The following is a 21,568-nucleotide window of genomic DNA, read 5'->3' as shown; positions in this document are numbered from 1 at the left end:
GGCACGTGGCCGCTGCGAACGCTGCAGGTCAGTCCTGCAAAGGGCTGCCCATGGCTGAGGATCCCAGCTCCTCTCCGTCTCTCCCTTTCATTTTCCTCTTCCTATGCGGAATTCACCGAGTCACACGCCCGCTGCACTTCTCCCAGCAGGAAGGGCCGTGTCCTGCCTTGGCAAAAGCCCCGGCGCGGCAGGAGCCAGACTCGCACACAGGAGCAGAGTCTGGAGCCGGCGCTACCGCCCGGCTAAAAGCACCGTCTCCGGATGAGGGCAGGGTTTGGGGAGAGCCAGGCTCCGCCAGCTATCTGTAAGGGCTGAGTTCGGAAGTCCTTCCTTCCAGTTCAACCGGTCACAGCTTCCCAAGAGGCTCCCAGTCCACACGGAGATGGTTGTAAAGTGAAAGCCACGGCTGCGAGCTCAGCCCTGGCAGCCCCAACACGGCAGGGGCTCTCCAAAGGGAAGCAGCGTCCCTCACCCCATCCCACAAAAAGCAGGGCAGTGCCTGGGATAGTGCAGCTCACAGAGCAGAAGGTGGAGTTTTAAATGAGAGAACAGCAAATCTCAGGGCTGGGGAACACAGGGGGAAGGGGCCACCAGCCCTGGAGCCCCAGGACGACGTGCGGGAGATGGTGCGACGCCCTCGAGGCTGCGCGAGCTCCCGGCAGGAACGAGCCCGGGAACTCACTGGGGATCCAGGACAACCGCAGCCTCTGCACCTGGAGTCAAAGCTCAGCAACACCAGGACTGGGATGAGCCAAACCAGCTCCTCACCGGTGCAAGAGAACCACTGAGACCTCACTGAGCACAAAACCAGACGGCACACGCTGGGCTGGCCCCAGTGCCAGCCTGTGCCCAGCACACAGTCCGTGCGTCAGCCGAGTGTCAACAGCCCTGGCCCATCGGGAACAGCCTGGCCCAACGTTTCTTTGCTCTTCTGGCTGGAGCAATCCGTACTTTGCACCATACACCGTGTCTCAAAACCTTCTGCAAACATTAAAATCCGATCCCTTTTTGTCCTTGGCAGGCGCCAGCCCCCTGCGCCATGGGTCGACGTGGTAACGGAACCGTCTGCAGCACCAGTGGGTGCTCGGCCAACATGGACTGGCACCAGGGCCACCGTCCCCCTGTGCTCCCTGCTTGGCGAGGAGGTGACCAGGCGGCGCGGCTGTGGCTCTGCTCCTTCGCCAGGAGCAAACCATGTGCCAACATTCCCGTAACTTCCACAGCCACTCCGCAAGCGGCGGCAGTGACGCACGGCTGCGGTGAAGAGCCCAGGGAGGTCCGGGCGAGGGGTCCCCCCACCACGAGATGCCAGGAAATCGCTCCCCGGTCGGGCTGCGGCAGCTCAATCATGGGAAGTGCAGGAATTCCCGCTGCCAGAGGCAGTGACGTCACGCTGGCGCTGGGCTGAGGGTGCTGTTTCAGGAGCCGATGGACACCAGGGCAGCTCGCTCGTTATTCCCACGGCTCGCACCAGCACCACCCCCTCTCCCTTTCGCTTCCCGCTTGGCCGCAGCGGAAGCCCCGGCTGAGGAAGCCAGTGCAGGGCTGGCCGGGGCTTTGTGGCCGCCGCTGCTGGGCTCCCAACTCACCCGAGAGCAGGGACTGGGACACTCAGAAATAATGCATGTATCCCAAATCCAGCGCCGGGACAGCTGGACTCTGCCCCCCGCATTCCTCCCCCAGGGAACTGGCCTGTACCCAGCAGCCAGGGAGGTGCATGGCACATGTCAACAGATCCATATCTTTTTCTTTAGACCTTCTCCTCCACCACCACCCCCTCGGCTCTCACCGCAGCGCCAGCACGGGGCGTTTCAGCCCCACATCAAAGCGCGAAGCGGTGCGGAGCCCTCCCCACCCAGCCCAGCATCCCCGCTGCAAGCTGCTCCGCACCCAGCCCGGCCGAGAGCGCGCTGCCATCCCCTGCCACGGCTGCTTCCTGTACCCCTGCCAGCAGCGTGGCACGGCCAGCCCAGCACCGGGAGTGGCTCCAGGTGAGCACCGCGCCACAGCCGGCACGGTGCAGGAAGGCGGCTGGATGCCTGCCTGGCGCTGGGCTGCGTGGAGGCACGAGAGCTTCTTCCAGAGCCTCTCCCCAGGCTGAGACAGCCCAACCGGCTCCGAAGGAATCGGCTCCAGGCTTCCCGTGGCCGCCACCATTGCCAGGAGCCCACGCAGGGCAGCAGCAGGATTTGAACTAAACCCCCTAAATAGCGTCTGCGGCGCCGTGCGAATTCCCGCGCAGCACCTCAGGCACCCCGACACCCCCGCACCGCGGGCTGCTTCCCCCCTGCAAACAGGCTGCAGACCTCGTTAGACATAAACGAGATGTTTCACCTCGAAACCGCTCAGACTAACCCAGCTCGGCAGCGGGGAAGGAGTCGGACTGTGACTGGGAGACACAGTGGTAGCTGGAAAGCTGAAATATGGAGTCAGGCTGAGAGAGTTGGGGCTGTTCAGCCTGGAGAGGAGAAAGCTCCGGGGAGACCTTCCAGCACCTTCCAGTGCCTAAATGGGCTACAGGAAAGCTGCAGAGGGGCTTTGGACAAAGCCCCTGTAGTGACAGGACTCGGGGCAACGGCTTTGAACTGAAAGAGGGGGGATTTCCATTAGACAGAAGGAAGAAATTCTTCCCTCTGAGGCTGGCAAGGCACTGGACCAGGTTGCCCAGAGAAGCTGTGGCTGCCCCATCCCTGGAGGTGTCCAAGGCCAGGTTGGATGAGGCTTTGAGCAACCTGGTGTAGTGGAGGGTGTCCCTGCCCATGGCAGGGGAGTTGGAACCAGATGATCTTTGAGGTCCCTTCCAACCCAAACCATTCCATGATTCCAAACCCCAGCTCAGAGAGGATCCGTGCCATCCTGCTGGCAATACGGTATCTACCATACCGCGAGGCATTAGAGCTCAGCACCGCGGCACATCCCAGCTCCGGCAGCGGCACAGCGCCCGCGCCACGGGCGTTCTGCATCACCCACCAGCGGTGCTGGGGTTAAACACGGTAACCGCCGCGGCGAGGCAGAGCGGAGAACAGGGCACGGGGACGGGTGGTGGCACAAACCGCACCCAGAGCGGCAGCACCGTGTGTCCCGCGGGTCACGACAGCCAAGGTCGAACGCCTCGCCTAAACCAGCGGCGAAAAATAAGGAGGAGGAAGGGCAGGACTGCGGAGCGAGGGTTTCACCTGCCCGCGCCGGGCTCACGCACACCTTCCTGCAGAGCTGCGAAGCACAAACAGGCGAGGAGGAGGAGGAGGGGGAAGAGGAGGAGGAGGAGGAGGGAGTTGCTATTTACGTCTGTCTGACTCACAGTATCGTTCTGGGAGAACTATAGGGGCTATTGTGGGCCCTTCCCTACCACACCCAGCCAGGAACAGGGAAACAGGTTGTTCCACATCCCTCCCATCGCTACCGGCACCGCAAGAACCAGCTGCCCCGTCCAGAAGGCACAACCATAGGAACCCATCACATTTTGCTTTGGAGTTTTTCAAGCTTAAGGATTTTTTTTTTTTTTGTACCACTCTGCCTCTTGAGCTAGATACAAGCCATTTTTAATCAAAAATTTAAGAAAAATACCAAACAACGTGTTGGCCAAGGAGCCAAACTGCTCCAAGTCAGAACACGTCGATGCTTGTGCAGGGTTTGTCCTTCAAGGGCTGCTGGCCACCGGCTCCCCCACTGCCCCAGGGATATTTTCCTTGCTCCTGTAACACAAAGGATGGACAGGCAACAAGCCGTGCCCCTTCCCCAAAAAATCTGCCAAGCTCACAGCATCACCGACGGAGGGCAGAAACCAGCCCACAGACATGCACGTGTCCGCTGGGTCCCTGCAGGAGCTCATCCCGGGCACAGTGCCGGGGAGGGATCCCTGGAAGATGTCACCACCGAAGGTGAAACCCAAGCGTTAGGCACAGCTGCCAGGCGTTGGGAAACTCCAGCCAGGCAACCTGCTCCGCGCAGATGCTCGTTTAACAGCCCTCCGCCGATGCTTCCCCAAACGCAGGGCGGCGAGAACCAGCCCACTGCTCCAGCAGCTTTTCCTTGGAAGGTTCGAAGGCAACGAAAAGGCAATGCAGGCAGCAGAAAAGTCCTCTCCCGAGGCAGGGGGCAGTTTTTAAGAGGTCTCTTTGGTGTTCCTGCACCCTTTGCAAGCCCACTCCTACAGGGTCCTTCCCTAAGTGAACTACCCAGCTTGGAGCCTTGGATTTCTACAAGTTTCTCCATCAAATTTGGCCTTTTTAGCAGAATCGCAGCTGGAAACGCAGGTCCAGAGCATCCGCCCTTCCACCAGCCCAAAGCTGTCACCCACAAGCCATTAAGCACATTGTTAATTCAAATTTTAAAAGGATTGAGCAACAAGATCACCGCTCCTCTCCCATGCAGGAGCCCACCTCCACGGGCAGAGGGACCTCAGCGCAGGGACACCGGGTCACCCATCGCAGGCAAATAGTTCCTGCAGCTCAGCTTCGTTTTTTCTGGGCACTGCTCTGGCAGGTCCCCAGCGGACATCGGCCACTGCCACCTCCCGTGGTCCCCGATGGCACATCGAACGCTGCGATGACCTTTGGCATTCGCGGGATCTATATCTGCATCTCCGCTGCCGCAGGAAGCGTCTACCCAGAACAACTGCAAATCCCATTAACAGCTTAATCTCTCCCAGAGGACTCGGCGCAGCCTCTGACCCACGCGGCCGCCAAAGCCGGGCCAGACTGCGGAGCCGCGGTGAAGACCAGGGTCTGAACTCGCCCAGGTGGCCATGGGCATCGCACCAGGCTGGGCTGCTCCTCACCAGTAGCTGCCACGTTGGCTGTCCCACCAAGGCGCAGGCTGGTGGCACCATGGCTCTACAGCAGCAACACAGACAGTACCAGGCTCTGTGCCCAGCCCCGACCAGTCCCTTCTCGGTGCTCAGCATGCCCCGTGGGGAGGGCTGTACCCCGTGTCCCTCCGTGATGCTCATCCGTGTTTTAAGAGCTGTACGGAGATGGTTTAAAACTCTCGAAGCCCAGCACCCTCCACTGACACCAAACAGCTCCGCGGCAAGCAACTGGACCATGAAGGTGCCACTGGTCTCGATTTTATGGTGCAGATTGTGTAGATATTGGCTTTCTTTTCGTACCAGAGGCTCACTGCAGCTCAGCAATGGTCAATCAGTTGTCCTTTCAAAGCATCAGGCTTTGTTCAGAGCAGCCTTCACTAATTCAAGAGGATCTTTGAGAAAGCCAAGCGTTAAGCAGAATCCACCTCCAGCCCCAGGGGAGTTTCCTGCGGGTGCTGTTCAGCCCCAGCATCCCGAGGCACTGCCAGCCTGGTGGGAACTGCCTCCAGACCCACTCACCTGGCACCTGCTTCCCCAGAGAAGAAAACTCTTTGCCATGGCCTAGTCTTCAAGGGGGACAAAAGAAACAACATTTTGAGCAGCATCCAAAGGACCTAAACAGGAACCGGACAAGGGCCAAAGTCACTCGAGCACTCGTGCACATGGGACTGGAGCTCCTCCGAAGTGCCTACAAACCGCTCCTGGATCAAACCTTCGCTGCCCAGACACACACTGTCCACACTCTGCACACCAGCTTCTCAGCTTCCCAACAGCCACCGCAGCAACCACCAAAGATGTGAGGAACAGACGTGAGGAACAGCACAAGTAGCTGTGCAGGGACAACCGACAGCTACACCCGTACCTGGTCAGAGCATCAGTTCAGTTAAAAAACCCAAGAAAACAGTTTGAACACCCCAAACCCCGGCAGTGGGGTTCAGACAGAGGTACCCCCCCCCGCCAGACACCTGCACCCAAAAACTCGAGGCACAGAGCTGATTACGGCTCAAGTGCTTTGCCGTCGCCAGGTTTTCCATCCGTGCCCTGGATTATCCTGTCTACACACAGCCACGAAAATCCGATGGAGAATTTACAAAAAACGTGGAGGGCTAAGCAGCTGCCGAGCGGAGACCTGAGCTGGGAGGCAGCGCGCCGGCAGGACACGCGTTTCCAGCGGGACACGCACGCGGCATCGCTGCATCAGAGGAACGTGTCTTAGGAGCCAGCACCACCAGAACAGGCTGGCCCGGCTCGCTGCACCGGACAGCTGGCACGGCTGCACACAGGATGGGTGGCTTCCCAGCGCCCACCTTAACCCAGGAGCAACGCCTCGGAGTCACGGGTACTGCTGGAGACACGGGGACAGGAGAACACGGCCCGTTTTGAGCACTGATGGTGGGAGCTGCAGCAGCTCGCCCAGCTCTGGGCAGCCTCTGGGTGCTCCGAGCTCCCCGGAGTGCTGCAAAGCCACCCGGAGCTCCCCAGCCCCAGCCATGCCATATCACCCAGGGGGTACAGAGACCCTGCAGCCACCCCAGCACAGGCAGCATCACTGCAGTGTAGGCAGGAGAGTGATGGAAAAGACGTGGCTGCCTTGACCACGTTTTAGACATGGGATCTGCAGTATTTTATGTTCTCTTGACACTTCCCGTCCCAGAGGTGACATCGGAAAAGGATCCACCTTCAGAAGAGAAAGCGTTAAGGATGTAAAAAAAAATCTCAGACTCTTTTCCATGAGAGCTGGAAACAGACAGGAGCTGTGGTCCCAAGTGGAGCATCCTGGGTCCTGCCAGGCGTTCCGGAGCGGTTTCCCCTGTCCCACTGCTCATGGAGGAAACCACCCGCAGAGGGAGGGAGCGGTGGTGGCACCACGTTAACACAAGTGGCAACTGTGAACGTCCCCATCTGCCGCTGCCTTGAGTAAGGAGTGAAATAACCCAGAGCCTGCGCTCGCGTCCGGCGCCGTCAGCAGCCGCAGCCCAGGGACCGATACGGTAAAGGTGTTCCCAGGAAGAGCCGTACCTTCGGCGGGCACAGCCCCACCTAAAACATCCCAGCCCCTGTTCACACGTCCCGCTGGGAGGGGGCTGTGTCCCGGCTCTTATCGGCTCCAGCAAACCACAGCCAGAAAGTTTATCTCAACTTTCTTCTGCCGGGAGCAGCTGCCACAATAAATATCAGCCGGATCGACAAAGCACGAGGTCCGAGGAGCAGCCGCTGGCCACAGCTCCGGGCTGCCGGCATCCTCCCTCGGATGGCGCAGTGATTCAGAAACATTTTCCACCAACCCCAAACCACTCCATCCACCCACCGAACACGTGCCGGGAGGCTGCGGGGGGCACTGAGGACCTGCTGCCAAACCACCAGCCCCGGGTGAGGAACTGGGACTGCCAGAAGACACCAAAAAGGTGGATTTTAAGCGTGAGCAACGCCCAGAGCTGCTCTGCGGGGCGGGCAGGGGTTGGGGTCTGCCTGGATCAGGCTTTCCCAACCTTCCACTTCCAGGAGGATGGATCTGCTGCATCCTTCACCCCAAAGAGGCAGAAGCAGCAGCCGTAGGACCGTCTGCAGAGCCTTCGCCACCGCAGCCTCCGTGCGCGTCCCACACAAGGCTCTTCTGTTTAATAAATAAACCAGCAGCAGATTGCCATAAGCAGCTTTAATCCCAGCGATGGAATCGGTTTCCATAGACACTCACCGCTCTCCCATCACCATCCAGGCGCAGGCAGAGAGCTGTGAGTGGCTGTGCCAGAGCTGGAGCTGCCCACGGTGGGGGGTAATGGTGTCTGACACCGAAACTCTTCTCGCAGCTCCCCCGGGATGCCGCGGCCGCGGCATCCCGGGGGAGCTGGGAGAAGAGTTTCGGTCCTGAGCCCCGTCTGCGCAGCAAAACAGCAGTGAGGGGAGACAAAAACACCGGCAAAGCCATTCTCCGCGAACACCGTGAGCTGACCATGCCCCAAAATCCCAATGCTAAGAGCAGCAGGTTTTTTTTTTTTTTTTTCTTTTAAGCTACATTAGCAGTAGACACAGAGACACTTTTACCGTTTACATGAGGCAGCATCAGCTCCACATTGAGCTTTTTATCCCCATCAACAGCAAAAAAACTGGTTTCCCTCCTGCACCCGGAGCCTGCTCCGGACTGGGACTCCATTTAGCAGTAAACTGGTGACTTACCCAATTCTTTAGATCCTTGGCTTTCACTGGCCAACTCTCCCATCTTTACCAGAGCATCAAAGTACCCTTTTGCAGCATATGTCATACCTAAAAGCATCAGGAAACGCAGGTTATTGTCTCTTTAATGGTTATTACAACTTTTATGGCACTGAATAGATGCCAGACACTAAAATAGACATTACTTCAGAGGGCTTAACCCCACGGGGAGGGACCAGGCCACAAACAGAAGGAAAATGGGCGCAGAAAGCTCGAGCAGCAAGATTACAGGGTTATTTAGGAGAAAAAAAAAAAGAATAGGTACATGCAGGACCGAGGTGGTTTTCATTCCAGTGTAACCATCAGCCTGCTTAACGCTGCTGAGAAAAATCACCGCGGAATAATTGAATATCCCAGACTTTTCATTATGGTTCAGTCTTGTTTGTTGACATTCCAGCTCCGCGCTGGCTTTAATCAGACACGCGGGGGGTTTCCTCTAACCACGAGAACATGTTGTACAGCTTTTAGCTCCGCTCCGTCAAATTATGCGCTGGAGCCTCTTCCAGTGTGATTTACTGATGAAGGCACTTCCTTCGGATGCCCCCACGAGATCCAAAGCAAAGGATGACCCAAGACAATTTTTAAAATTGCAGGGAGATCTCGGGCTTCAAAGCGCATTCGCAGCAGGGATGCGAGAAAAATAGAAAGCGGGTGATTACACCGGTTACCCGCAACACGCCGCAGCCGGAGCGGGCCCGGCCGAAACGGTAATAAAACGGCACGAACAGGGGTCATTAAAAGCTGCATTATCAGTGTAACATTTCAGAAGAATAAATAAAAAAAATGTGGTTCCAAGTGCAACCTCTCCTCCCTTCCCCGCCGCCTGCACCCGGCCGGAGCGCGCCCAGCCCGTGATGCAGCTTGGGGAGCATCACTGGGTATGGCTGGAAATGCTGCTGCTTGTCGGGGCTCAGGAGCGCCCCATCCCCGGGGAGCAGCACCCACGGCCCCCATCCAGCAGAGAGGCAGGGACAGGCGCTTCCCACGTTACGGCCAGTTGATCCATGAAAACCCAACGGAAAACAGTGCGGAGCACCGGCACGGCAGCAGCGTGTGGGGACCAGCGGGAGGTTGGCATCCTGAGAGATCCTTCACCAAAACATCCAGCAACCCCATCGAGGGAAACCAAACTTGCTCCAGGCACGCAGCGGGGTGGCACAGAGCCTTCCCAAAGGTTGGATTTCAAGCACTGTCGTTTAAGAACATGAGAGACCAAAATATTTTTTCTTATACTGGCTTCAGATTCTGACAGTCTCTTCCCTCACGGGCGTTTTCATGGAGCCAATTAAAAAAATAAAATCCAGGAGATGCGCAGCACAGCTCTGACGGGAGCACAGCCCTCTCCAAGAGAAAGCGGCTGCCTCCGGGGTCGAGCAGAATCTGCCTTAAACCTCCCTAAAATGGAGCTGAGGAGGGCCCGAGCTGAATGCAACGGCATTTTAAGTCAAAATAGTCCATTTCTTTGGTTTCCATCAATCCATATTTCACTTTTGATCATTTAAATCTACACCTCTCTAGTGGCTCCCAACAAGACCCTGTATTCCCCGTCAAGAGCTGCCACTGGTATTTTCAGGTTTTTTTCCTTCTCTTCCAATGCATTTTTCTGGTCAACTTGAACATTTAAACAGAAGTTAAAATCTTGCCCAGAGAAGCTGTGGCTGCCCCATCCCTGGAAGTGCTCAAGGCCAGGTTGGATGGGGCTTTGGGCAACCTGGTGTAGTGGAGGGTGTCCCTGCCCATGGCAGGGGGGTTGGAACTGGATGATCTTTGAGGTCCCTTCCAACCAAAACCGTTCTGTGATTCTATAATCTTAATTCTAAATATTTAAAAGTAACATTTAAAGATGAACTGGTTGGAGATGTATTTGTTTTCCGGTCGCCACCCAACGTTTTAATGCTCGAATCCTTTCCACACCCATGGCCTCACAGCACGCGTGTGCCACGCACGTCATAACGACGTGAGCTTTGCCTCAAGGTCCAAGAACCATCTGCCCAGCCTCCTCCCCTCGCTCTCCCAGGGAAAAGCAGCATCCCAAGCTGGCTTTCCAGTTCTCCTCCCTTCCGAGGCCATGCTGTCCAGTCAGACCCAGCAACCCCTCCCCAGCCCTGCAGCCCCCACCATTTCAGCAACACACACATTGGTGACACAGTTTCACTTACTTGCTAAGGCTTTTTCATAGGTCTTCCCCATAGAAATGAAATTCCTGAGGCTGGGGTTGAACTGCTCCATGATCGTCTAAAGGAAATAGAAGAACATCGTGAGGGATTAGCGGAGATGATTGGGAGGTGGGCAGAGCAGCTCTGCCCACCCCACACAGTCACGCTGAACTTGGTGCTCATAAATGCAAAAATAGAGCCCAAAGTCCTCCCAGACCCTTCCCAGTAATCAGCCCGAGCTTCCCGACGTCTGCACGAGGGTGCTGGGTTTGCACCGAGAAGCCTCAAGTGTACCCATGTATTGGAAATAACGCACGAAAGCAACGGCCCGATTGACCCAGAAAAGCCAACATGGCCAACATTCTTCTCATTTGGGGTAAGTCAGAAGTACGGGAGCAGGGCAGCGCAGAGGCTAAATCAAACACCATGGCAGGAGCTGCTGAACGTGCCAGGACATCGGCAGAACGCAACGAGCCGTGCCGCCACTTCGAGCCGTGCCATCTCCAACCCTTCGCGAGAGCGGGCTGGAGGCACCTCCACCCCTCCCCGAGGATGCCAGCTCCGGGGATGCAGCAGGGAGGGAAGATGCCCCAGGTATTCGCCCTTCATCTCACAGAGTTACTGAGGAAGACCAAGCTTGGGGTTTGAACGCCACGAGGCTGAGGGTCAATAACACGGTGGCAAGAGATGCCTCATGCCCATGCTTCACCATAAGAGTTAAGTGAATGCCCCAAACCAGAAAATTATCAGATATGGCAAACATAACCATAATAATAACCGTAAGTGGCTGTTTGAGCCCGCAGGCAGCAGCCCTCACACCAGCCACGAAGTTGGCCTGAGCTCTGGGAGACAATGGCTGGTGATGGCTAGAAGAGGGGAGATTTCGATGGGATCTAAGGAAGAAATTTTTTACATTGAGGCTGGTGAGGCACTAGCACAGGTTGCCCAGAGAAGCTGTGGCTGCCCCATCCCTGGCAGTGTTCCAGGCCAGGTTGGATGAGGCTTTGGGCAACCTGGTGTAGTGGAGGGTGTCCCTGCCCATGGCAGGGGGGTTGGAACTAGATGATCTTTGAGGTCCCTTCCAACCCAAACCATTCCATGATTCTATGTCCCACTCCTGGGGTGGCCTCGGAGAGCAGCATCGGCTCCATCTATCACGGAGAAGCAGCGAGGGCAGAAGAGCCCTCGGAACAGCCGCCGCGGAGCCGAAGGCAGAACGAAGCCACCCCCGTCCCCACCGAGCCGGCGCCAGCCACGGCTGAAGCCACGTGCGAGGAATTACACCTCGGGCTCAAAGCGCTCGGTGTCACTTTCCACCTGCCTCTAAACACACCAAGGAGGGTGTTGGTGAACACCAGAAGTGCTGTCTGACAGCTTCTCCTCCCTCGCTCTGAGGTCCTTATTTAAACACGGAGGGGGGAAGGAATAATCGGCTCAGGAAGAAGAACGGCTCTTTGTGCGCTGGGCGCAGCAGCTCCTGACCCTTCCCTGCCGGAGCCATTCGATCCCCGGCACCGATAGCATCTCCAAAACCCAACACCGATCCCGGGAAAAGAAAACTCTCCATTCTCTCCCGGTGAATCTGACCTCCGGACCAAGCCCGGCTGCAGCAGAGCAGCCCCGGAGCCGGTCCCAAGCCCCTGCCCCTCCTCGGGGACAGCCTCCCACCAAGAGGACCATCAGAAAATGTTTATTTAACACTTAAAGGTCCCCGTGCACCCCGAGCAGGGCTGCACGGGCGCTGCCCCCGCACTCCCGCGCCGCTGGCAGCGTTCCCTCGCGGAACGGGGGGAAAGACGACAGACAGGCACTTACGGCGAATAAGCTGATTAAGCATCTGTCACCTCATCCGAAGCTGGCCAAGCTAGAAAGCTCATTTTCTGCCTGGAGCGTTTCTATCCCGAGTTCCCGCTGCCCGGCCTTTGGAGAGCGTGACAGTTTAATTTTCCTCGGCGGGTGCACGTCCGCGAGGCTCGGCCAGCCCCTTCCCCCTCCTCGGAACAGCCATTTCCCGATTTCGGTGAGCAGGAACCCGCGCAGGACGCCAGCTCGGGGGCTGGTGTCAGTGCTGGGCATCACTGAGGTGCTGGTATTTGTTGGCAGAAGAAATCCTTTGAATCCCCCGCAGAGCAGCCAGCAGCAGCCCCACTCCCGGCTGGAGCCGCGGGTCGAGGCCAGAGCACCCACCCAGCCCCGAAAGCCACCACCCTCCCACCGCACCGGTGGCTCTCGGTGCTTTGGGGTCCATCCCGCAGCACTGCGCACACCCCTGCGAAGGGCAGAGGTCTGATGGGGAAGCAGGAGGCTAACGAGGAACCCCACTGCTAATTAAGGCTGCGGGTCAAGTGATGCCACAGCACCGTGCCCAGGGAAGCTGCTCTGGGCAGCGCGGAGCGGGTCAGGGAACACGCTCAGCGGGGAAGAAAACCGACCTGTAGCAACAAGCCACGTAGCGAGTCGTTTTCCCTAATTGTAAGAGACAATTGCACAGGAGTTAATTAACGCTGACGAGGATTGCTCCATCCTTCCCACGTCACCTTTAACTTGGGTCAAAAACATACTTGCATTATGCCACGAAGCGGGTGGAGGTGTGGGACCGCTGCTGGGACACGGGCACGGCCCCATGGCCGGGACGGGGACATGGACACGGCCAGCAGAGCCGTGGCTGCAGCCTCCACCACGCTCCAGCTCAGCCCTAGCAGTCCAAGGCTGAAAAACGTTTATGCAGAAGAATTTCTGTGGGGAAGGGATTTTCTAAACAGTTTGCTGGGTTAAGTGCAGTGAGAGTGTGTGTGTGTGTGGGTACACACGTATATATAAATACAAGGGGTTTTGCAGCAGTGCCTGTGCAAACACACCTTCCCGAAGCACAAAGCTCAGCGAATAAATGACGAACAAGACCCAGACAAAGCAGCAGTGACCATGGGCGAGCGGGCGGGCGCAGATGGCACGATGGAGAACAGCCCCTGGCAGCTCAGCGCCGTGCCCGAAGGCTTAAAGCAGCCGAGCTGCGCTCCGACCTGCCGCTCTCGTGGGGACACCATGGGATAGAGTCGAGGAGACCCCTTCCAAAATTCACCGCATCTTCCCCAAGCTGGAGGGAACCAGAGCACGACTCAGCCCCGGCAGCTGCCTGCACTGCTTAGGGCAGGACCTGGTGCCCCACGAACCAACAACAGCCATTTAAAAGCAATAAATACAGAGAAAAAAGCCCCTGGTGAGGGTCCCGCTGACCAGCTGAAGGGGGTGTGGGGGGGAACTCTTTGCTGGCCAAGCAAAATTCATGAGACCCGAGGAGGAAGTTTGCTGAAAGCGAGTGTTTTTAAGACATTGTCTGGAGACTCCAACAAAAACAGCCCGGCAGGATGGGGGCATTGAAAAGAGCTCTTCACTCCCGAGATAAAAATAGAGTTTTTCCAGCCACCTCCTCACGCCCGGGGTGGGAAGGGAGGGGAAGGGAAGGTGACTTCCCCACCAACGCACCTTCACACCCCCCCACCAGGTGAGAAGCTGAAGAGCTACAGCTGCCAGGGAGAAATATTAGAAAATAAACGTTTGCCACGGAATACACTCAACCAGCCATCGCTTTGCACAGCCGGGGTGGCCGGCACTGGGATGGATGCGCCCCCCTGCCCACCCCACCCGTGGCTCCGCAGAGTGGGGAGGGCAGAGGTGCCCGCGGGGCTTCGGCCGGGCTCTCCTGCTAGCACGGCGGAGCCAGGTTTGCAGGACACTACAGCAAAGCCAATATTCAGCAAAATTCTGGTAATGAAAGCAAATCTCACTCTCCCTTTAAATTTTGCTTCCTCAGCACCACCCACAAGTTGTTTGCCTTCCACACGCCGCCTGGGCAGAGTTTAGAAAAACACAGGCAAAAAAAACCTGGCAGCTGAAGGTTGAAAGGGCTTTGCTTTGTTCCACTGCACTAAATTCCCTGGGTAATACCACTCAGCTCTCCGGGACTGGCACAGCTTTATTCGGCTGCCAAAAATGAAACTAATGCAAAGCACGAGGTCTCCAGGACACAGTCCTGCTCAGTGAGGGGGAGAAGAGGCAACAGAAAATAAGGTCCCCGTCTCCCCCCTCCACTCCAAGGATCCACCGGCAGCTCCGATGCCGTAACGGTCAGCCCAAAAGTAAAAGTTTAAGTGCTGCCCAAGAACAAGCCACAAACGGAGCCGGTTCAGGCTGTGTTGAGGTTCTCCTGCACAGGAAAGACCTGCACAACACCTCCCCAAGGGCTGCTTCAAAAAATTTAAGAAGAGGCTGCACGGCTCTGCCCAGGTCCAGCCCCACAGCCTCCCAGGTAGCTCCTGAAAGTGAATACGGAGCAAAACAAAAAGCAGGAGCTCGTTTGTGCTGCCAGGGCAGCCTGCGGGGCACCCGGGCTCCGCACCGCCGGCTGTGGCACATCACCGCGTGGCTGGGATGGGGAGTGACGGACACGCTGCCCCCGTTATGGTGCCCTGATCACAGTCAGACTCCGTGTCCAGTCTCTCCTCTGCACAGCCACGCGGCGAAGGACTGGGCATCTGGGAACCAGCACCAAGAGGCTCCTGGATTTGTCTGAGGGATGAGCATCACCGCGAACGCCGCAGCGTGTGCCGTGCCCCGGGATTGCTGGGCATGTCCCAGACACCCCCGTGAACACAAGTAATGGACTTTGAGCTGGAAACTCAACTGCAGTGTTTGCCTGGTGCCCTTCTTCGCCACCCAGACGCAGTGGTACAGCTCAACGGCTCCTTGCGTGACTGGTGCTGCACTGTGGCGTAGGTGGCCTGGGCTCAGCCTGGCACCTACGGCTTTCCCAGGGGACTCAGGGGTGACAGCAGGATGCTGGGTGACCATGACAGGCACCGTGGGAGGGGGCAGCACCATGGGACTCTCCGTTACACCACAGTCACGCTGGGAAAGCGGCTCAGCCATAAGGAAGTTTTGTTTCTAAATGGGTCAGCGCTGCTCCAGGAACGCCTCTCGTTATTTCTGCGTTTAATATTTAATGCCCAAACCAACCCTGGCACTGCCTCCGTCTCAGCTCCTCCTGCCCTGCACCATCGCAAGGCAGCCCCACGGTTTCAAGAGCCAAGTCTCTGCTGGGAGTGGAGCCTCACTGGACTCATTAGCAGGGCTGATTTTAATTGCTGACAACACACCCACCTCGCAACGCTGCCGCCCGGAACGTCCCCATCCCAACGGCATCCTGGCAATCTCCATGTACTGTAACGCAACACAGCGGCAGCGTTTCCCAGCCCGAGCTGCTGCCGGCTGCGGTGCTGCATCCCCCCTGGCCGCCAGCAAACCCACCTCGCCGAGCACTCCCCGAGCCCACGGGAACGGCTGCGCCTCCAGCCAAGGCTCTCACCAGGTCCTGCCCCAAAGTCGGACAGCTCAGCACAATCGTCACTGGAGGAAGCGCTCAGCAGCCAGGGAATTGGGGAAAAAAATTAAAAATCAGGGTGTCCATCTAAAGGCGTTTCATTTCTACTGGCTGTTGCGTCAGAGGATGAAGGGACCCAAGTTTCAGGGCAAGAGCTTTGAACGTCTCTTATCAGGGTCTGGGCTCGAAGGAAACTGGAATGGGGACCTGCACAGTGCAGAGCCCCCCTGGCTCACAGCACCCACTGGGGAACACCTCCCCAGTACCCACCAGCAGCTGTCCATGCAAGGCAGACCTGTCCAGGGATGGGATCTCTGCTGTGGAGCCGGGAGGGTCACCTGGCCCTGGCCCCTTCCCTGCAGACCTCGCACCAAGGGGCTCAACTCAGCCGAGGGCTCCAGCTCCGAGAGCTTGGCGCAGGAGGTGCCCGACGCGTGCCAGCCAGTGTCATACCCTGCCTTGCCATGCGAGCAGCACCGGAGTGAAACCTCACCCACCAGCAGACTCGATGCCACAGGGCACCAGGGCAAAGCTGGCGGCTGCCTCCATCCCAGGGGTGGTGATCTGGGGGACCTTGGGGCAAGTAGGAGCTGCCTGCTCTGTAACAATCTGCAAATTTGGAGATGCCCCATCCCAGAGGTCAGGAACTGCTCTCCCACCCGCAGCAGCACAGTGCACCCACAGAGGGGACGTGGCTGCAGGAGGTGAGGGCAGCCCTGCACCCCCACCCTGGCACCGAGCCAGAGCCGAGACCCCACCGCTGCCTCCGGACCCATCCGAGTGGCCGGACCAGCGCAAAGCCTCGCTCCAAACGGACTCGACGCCTACAAAGATGCAACTCTGGCAAAAGCGAGCTGCCCTACAAAAACCCCACAGCCCTGGGCCCGGCCTCCACCCTGCCACCCTCCGCATTTATTGCTGGAAAAGGAATCTTGCGGAGCTTGACACGCTCCCCCACGACACAGGGACACACACCCGCTGCCCACCGATTGCAGCGGTGATACCGACCACTCCGCCCCGGTGCCCAGCGAGCAGCTTTTCCGCCCCGGTGCCCGGCGAGCAGCTTTCCCACATCTGGGAAGAGGGAAGCAGAGAGCACCCACATCTGGGTGGGGAGCAGTGAGTGTGGGGAGCTCAGGAGCAGCACAGGCTGGCTCCAGGGGCCAGCTCCTTCCCCCGTCACACCGCATCGTCCCTCCGCTGCCAATACACCAGAACACCCACAATTTCCCTCCTGATTCACTTGAGCAAGAATCGCTCCCTTCCCTCTGGACCAGGAGATAACGAGGCAAGAGGCCGTTACGCCGGCAACAGCGTTTATTACAGCTGATGCGCAGCAAGTGAGTGTCAGGAATTGTGCCCACACTTGTGCAAGACAATTAGGCTTCGAGTTTGGGGTGGTTTTAAGCAAACACCTCTTCAAACGCGGAGCTATTCATACGCCGTTGCAAAACGATCTTCCACGCGAAGAAACAGCCGTAAAACGAAATGGAGGTTAGTCTGTGAACGGCAACCACCTCGTCTGCCAGGAACGAGACAGATTTGTCTTCGGGGGAAGGAAGAATCGCCAGTCCCTCCTTTCTGCTAACAGGCAATCCCGTGCAAGGGATGAGCGGGGCTCGGGAGCAGCCGGAGAGCTGCCGACCCCGCTGCCGGAGAGCAGCTGTGCCGCTACGAGGGGGTCCACGCGAGTGAATCAGCCCCAGGGAAGGTGGGATTACGTTGGCGGAAGGTGCCAGCAGCCTCCGTCTCCCTCTGTAATCACTACACGTGTAGGCAGCTGCCTGTAGTGGCAGCACGGGCGAGGGGGCGGCTGGCAGCTCCTCCACCATCTCATTAGCACAGTCGCTCCCAGGGTGAGCACTGGTTCTGGAAAACGATTACAACGGGCTTCCCGAGCGGAGCGCCTCGGGAAAGCCTGCGCGGGAGAGGGTGCCTGGTGCGGGGAGCAGCGCCGAGGGCTGCCCGCTCCTGCTCCAGACCTCGCGGGGAAGGGGCTCGACACCCTGGTCCGGCTGCTGACGGAACCCTGGCAAGATGACGGCAGCGGCTGGTAGCAAAGCGCGGGGCTGCTGCCCGTCCTCGGTGGCTGCGAGGAGGCAAAGGCCAACCTCCACCGGCACCGTCCCCCTTCCTCGGGGTTGTCTCCTCCTGGCCACAGCAGTGTTCAGGCTGCTGTACTGGCCAGAAAAGCATGAGACAAAAAAAAAATACTTGGGCAATGGCGATGTGAAGCACTGGGGGTGGTTTTGGACTTGGAGACTCCGAAGCTTATGGAGCTCCAGAGAGTCTACTCAGTCCCTGAGCCTCCAGCCCTGGCACTGGGCTTCAGCAGGTCACAGAAGCCCCCAAAGAAACAGGCAAACACCAGGTTCCTGTGCGCACCCCATGCCACACATCTCCAGAGGCCAAGAAAAGCATCGTTGTCTTCAGAAAAGGCTCCTCGTTCACTGCAGGAAACACAAACGGAGTCAGGAACATCCTCCTCCAGCTCCCAGCACAGACAGAGGTGGGTAACACCATGAGATCGGCCTCCAGCTCCACATCCTCACTCCCTACACCTCACTAAAACACGGAGAAATTAAAGCGTTCACTAACTGACCATCAGACCTTTGGACTCCTCTCGAGTCCATCTTTGGTTCTCAGAGCCAAAACGCCCCCGTGCACCCTCTGCACCAGCTGCCCTTCAGCCAGATCAGGAGGCTTTGACGGAGACGCCGCTGCCGCTCGCGCCGGGCCAAGGGCACTCTGCTCCACAGCTCACGCAGCACAGGAATGATGAAGCTGATGGTTGGAGGCACAGGAAGAGCCCAGCCAGCCTTCATTTCACGGGGGATCAAGCACCCTGCAAGGCCATGTGCTGCGATGGCCCGTGAGCCACCCGCCACGCTCCGTACAGGGCTGTGCCTGGGTGCCCAGGGAAATCGTGACCTGCTCCGCAAACCTGTTATTAGCACAGTTCTTCGAGGACAACACACCTCAAACAACAACTGAGTCACCAGCTGAAACTGTTCCCAGCGATTGTCCCCGGACTGACCACACCGTCGCTCAGGCCGGGGCACTGGCAGGGCCGGGCAATGAGCTCCAGCAGCTCTCACCCCGTCTGCCCAGGCAGCTCCCGGGGCCGAGCCGTGCCAATCGCCAACACCGGGCTCCCTGGGAGGCAAAGGCTCCTGCCTGTGCGGGGACCTGACCGCATGGACACCCCACGGTGCCTGGCTCTGCCCAAGCCCAAGAACAACCCACACGTGGTGAGTTTGGGTACATCAGCTGCCTTTAGGGGTGGGAGGGAGTCCCGGAGACCCCAGACCCAGCTGTAGTTAAATGCCATAACCAGGAAGCTCCATTCTCAGACCTGTTCTACATTCAGCCAAGACTTTGGGTGTCATTAGCTCCCCCTGAACAGCTGTTACACTCCAGGATCCCAAACCCCAAGACTTTAGAATTTCACTACCTTGGCATTCTTTGTACTAAATTCTTCTATCAGATTTTTTTTCCCCTCCTGCTTAATGCTCCCAGGTAACTCAATCCAACCACTTAAAACGCAGGAAACCATGCGAGCTTTCCAGTTTAACAAACGACATCCTGCATTACACGTTCGGCTAGAAAGGTTTTATTAGACTTGGTCACAGAACCCAGCAGAGCAGAAACCACTTCCTTCACGAGGAAAATTAAAGCACATAAATTATTTTATTTTTCCCATGACACCGGGAGCAAAGCAAAAAAAAAAAAAAAAAATAGCAAGAGATTCACAAACTCCAGCTACAGCCAAGACCCAGGAGAGGCTCTGATGGTTTTTAATCGCTGCAGGAAAGCGAGAAACCGCCGCAAACCTGCCCCAGACCGAGGTGAGCCGGGGACAGCACTGCCCGCCCGTGGGATGAGCCACATTCCCACGCAGCCTCCCGGCCCCCGCGGGTTCCCCCCCGGTACCGGGGCCGGGGGAGGCTCGGGGGGCCCGGGGCTGCTCCCCACTCCCGGCTCCGGAGCGGGGGGGCCCCGGCAGCCGCTCCCACCCCAGCCGGCTCCGGGCGCTCCGCGCCGCCAGCCCCAGCGCATCCCCCGGGGAGGGAGCGGGGGCGGCCCCGGCCCCCGGCGGCGCCTCCTCCCGCCGCCCGCGCCCGGCGGAGGATGGAGGGGGAGGAGGAAAGGAACAGGAGATAAAACAAAACCAAAAACCAAATAAATAAAATAAATTAAAATAAAAGGAAACCCCCCCCTCCCCGCCGACCGAACCGCAGCGGTGCCCTGGAGCCGGCGGCAGCGCCGGGCCGGCACCTGTTGCCGGGACTCACCTTGTAGACATTCTCGGTGAGCCGGTGCACCTCCTCGGAGCGCGACATGCCGGGCGGGCCGGGCAGCACCATGGGCGGGCGGCGGCGGCTGCGCGGGGCGGTGCGGAGCGGCGCGGAGCCGGGCAGCGGACGCGGAGAACGGCGCGGAGGAGCCGCCGCGCCGCCTTTTATCAGCTCCCGGCGGCCGCCGCCCGCCCCGTTCCGCCCCGCGGGGAGGAGCCGCCCCGGGCCCGACGGGGCAGGGCTGGGCTCGGCGCTCCGCGCTCCGCGCTCCGCTCCGCGCCCCGGCTGGGGCGGACAGGGCGGGGCGGGGCCCGAGAGCGGCGTGGGGCCGGGGGGGTGCGCCGTGCTGTGCCCCCTTCTATAACCCGCCTCCTGCACCCCGCTGTGCCCCATCTCGTAACCCACTGCCCATCCTGTACCCCATCCTGTATCCTGCTCCCCATCCCATACCCCACTCCCCATCCCGTACCCTGCTCCCCATCCCTTACTCCATTCCCTGTCCCGTACCCCACCCCATACCCCATTCCCCATCCCATACCCCATCCTATACCCCACTCCCCATCCTGTACCCCATCCCATACCCCACTCCCCGTCCCGTACACCAGCTGTACCCCATGGCCTCTCCTACACCCCCTGCTACACCCCATACTACAGCCCACAATACTCCGTACGATACCCATACTATACCCCACCCCATATCTCTCGCTGTACCCCATGCCCCATCCTGTGCCCAGCGCTGTGCCCCGCTCCCCATTTGCACCCTGTAGGGTGAGGGGCAGCTGGAAGGGGCAGAGCAGCGGGTGGTTTGCAAGGTGCTGGGTTGATTTGGGGAAGGATGGCGGGTGCTGTCCGGGAAGGCCGGGAGCGCAGAGGTGGGATGAACAGTCACCGCGGTGCGTGGCTGGCCCGGTGGGGCACACCTCGCTGGCACACCTCACCGTGCTTGTCCTCAGCCTGGAGCAGGGCTGGGGTGGGGGACACCAGGCCAGGTGGGAGAAGAGGCAGCCTCATCACTGCTGCATCACTGCCCCATAGCTGCCCCATTGCTGTCCCACTGCCTGGCCAGCTGGAGAGCCCGGCTCATGTTTCGTCACCCCACAAGCACCGTGATTCTCCCAGGAGTCCCTTCACAGGGGAATCACAGAATCACGGAATGGTTCGGGTTGGAAGGGATCTCAAAGATCATCCAGTTCCAACCCCCCTGCCATGGGCAGGGACACCCTCCACTACACCAGGTTGCCCAAAGCCCCATCCAACCTGGCCTTGAACACTTCCAGGGATGGGGCAGCCACAGCTTCTCTGGGCAAAACCCCACGGGACAGTGAGGCTGTGTCCCCCCGTCCTTCCCATCCCTCGAGCCAGCAGCAGCAACTTTTGCACAGGTCACGAGCACTGCGTCCCCCCGCCAGCCCTCCCGCCGCTGCCCTCCGCACGCCATGGCGGTTAAAAGGGAGCTTCCCGCAGCGGCTGTGCCCGCGTGCCTGTGGCCGTACAGAGGAGGAACATCTGGAGGGCACCAGGTGCAAACTGCCAGCAGCTGCCTCATCCCGGCCCTGGGGCTGAGCCTTCCTCTCCCTCCTCTCTGCTGCGAGAAGCGGTGAAACAGTTAAGCAGCTGAGCATGTTTTTCTCCACTGTCTCCTCCATCAATTCCGAGAACAGGGAGCGCGAGCGGCCGGGACGGTCGATACCCTGGCCCCAAACCTGCCGTTTCTATT

The 21,568-nt window shown here is 58.8% G+C and overlaps 1 protein-coding gene across 6 annotated transcripts in view; it reads right to left on the bottom strand.

Annotated features, from left to right (window-relative positions):
• Positions 1–19,920, bottom strand: part of BAIAP2 (BAR/IMD domain containing adaptor protein 2) — a 42,338-nt gene extending 22,418 nt beyond the window's left edge. For 3 of the 6 annotated variants that reach the window (XM_086623915.1, XM_086623914.1, XM_086623916.1), the window contains exons 1-3: positions 19,849–19,896; positions 10,180–10,255; positions 7,985–8,071 (exon numbers count right to left, since the gene is read on the bottom strand). In XM_086623915.1, the coding sequence (XP_086480041.1) occupies positions 7,985–8,071; positions 10,180–10,255; positions 19,849–19,896 (211 nt within the window). Of the gene's footprint in view, positions 1–7,984; positions 8,102–10,113; positions 10,256–19,848 lie in introns of all 6 variants that reach the window. The other 3 variants (XM_086623911.1, XM_086623913.1, XM_086623912.1) reach the window with 2 other exon arrangements.
• Between the last annotated feature and the right edge of the window lie 1,648 nt (positions 19,921–21,568).

Source organism: Tauraco erythrolophus, chromosome 20, assembly GCF_009769465.1.
Source record: "Tauraco erythrolophus isolate bTauEry1 chromosome 20, bTauEry1.pri, whole genome shotgun sequence".
NCBI classification, from domain to species: Eukaryota; Metazoa; Chordata; class Aves; order Musophagiformes; family Musophagidae; genus Tauraco; species Tauraco erythrolophus.
Note: the sequence above shows the minus strand (reverse complement) of the source record. Positions and strands in the feature narration are given on the sequence as shown.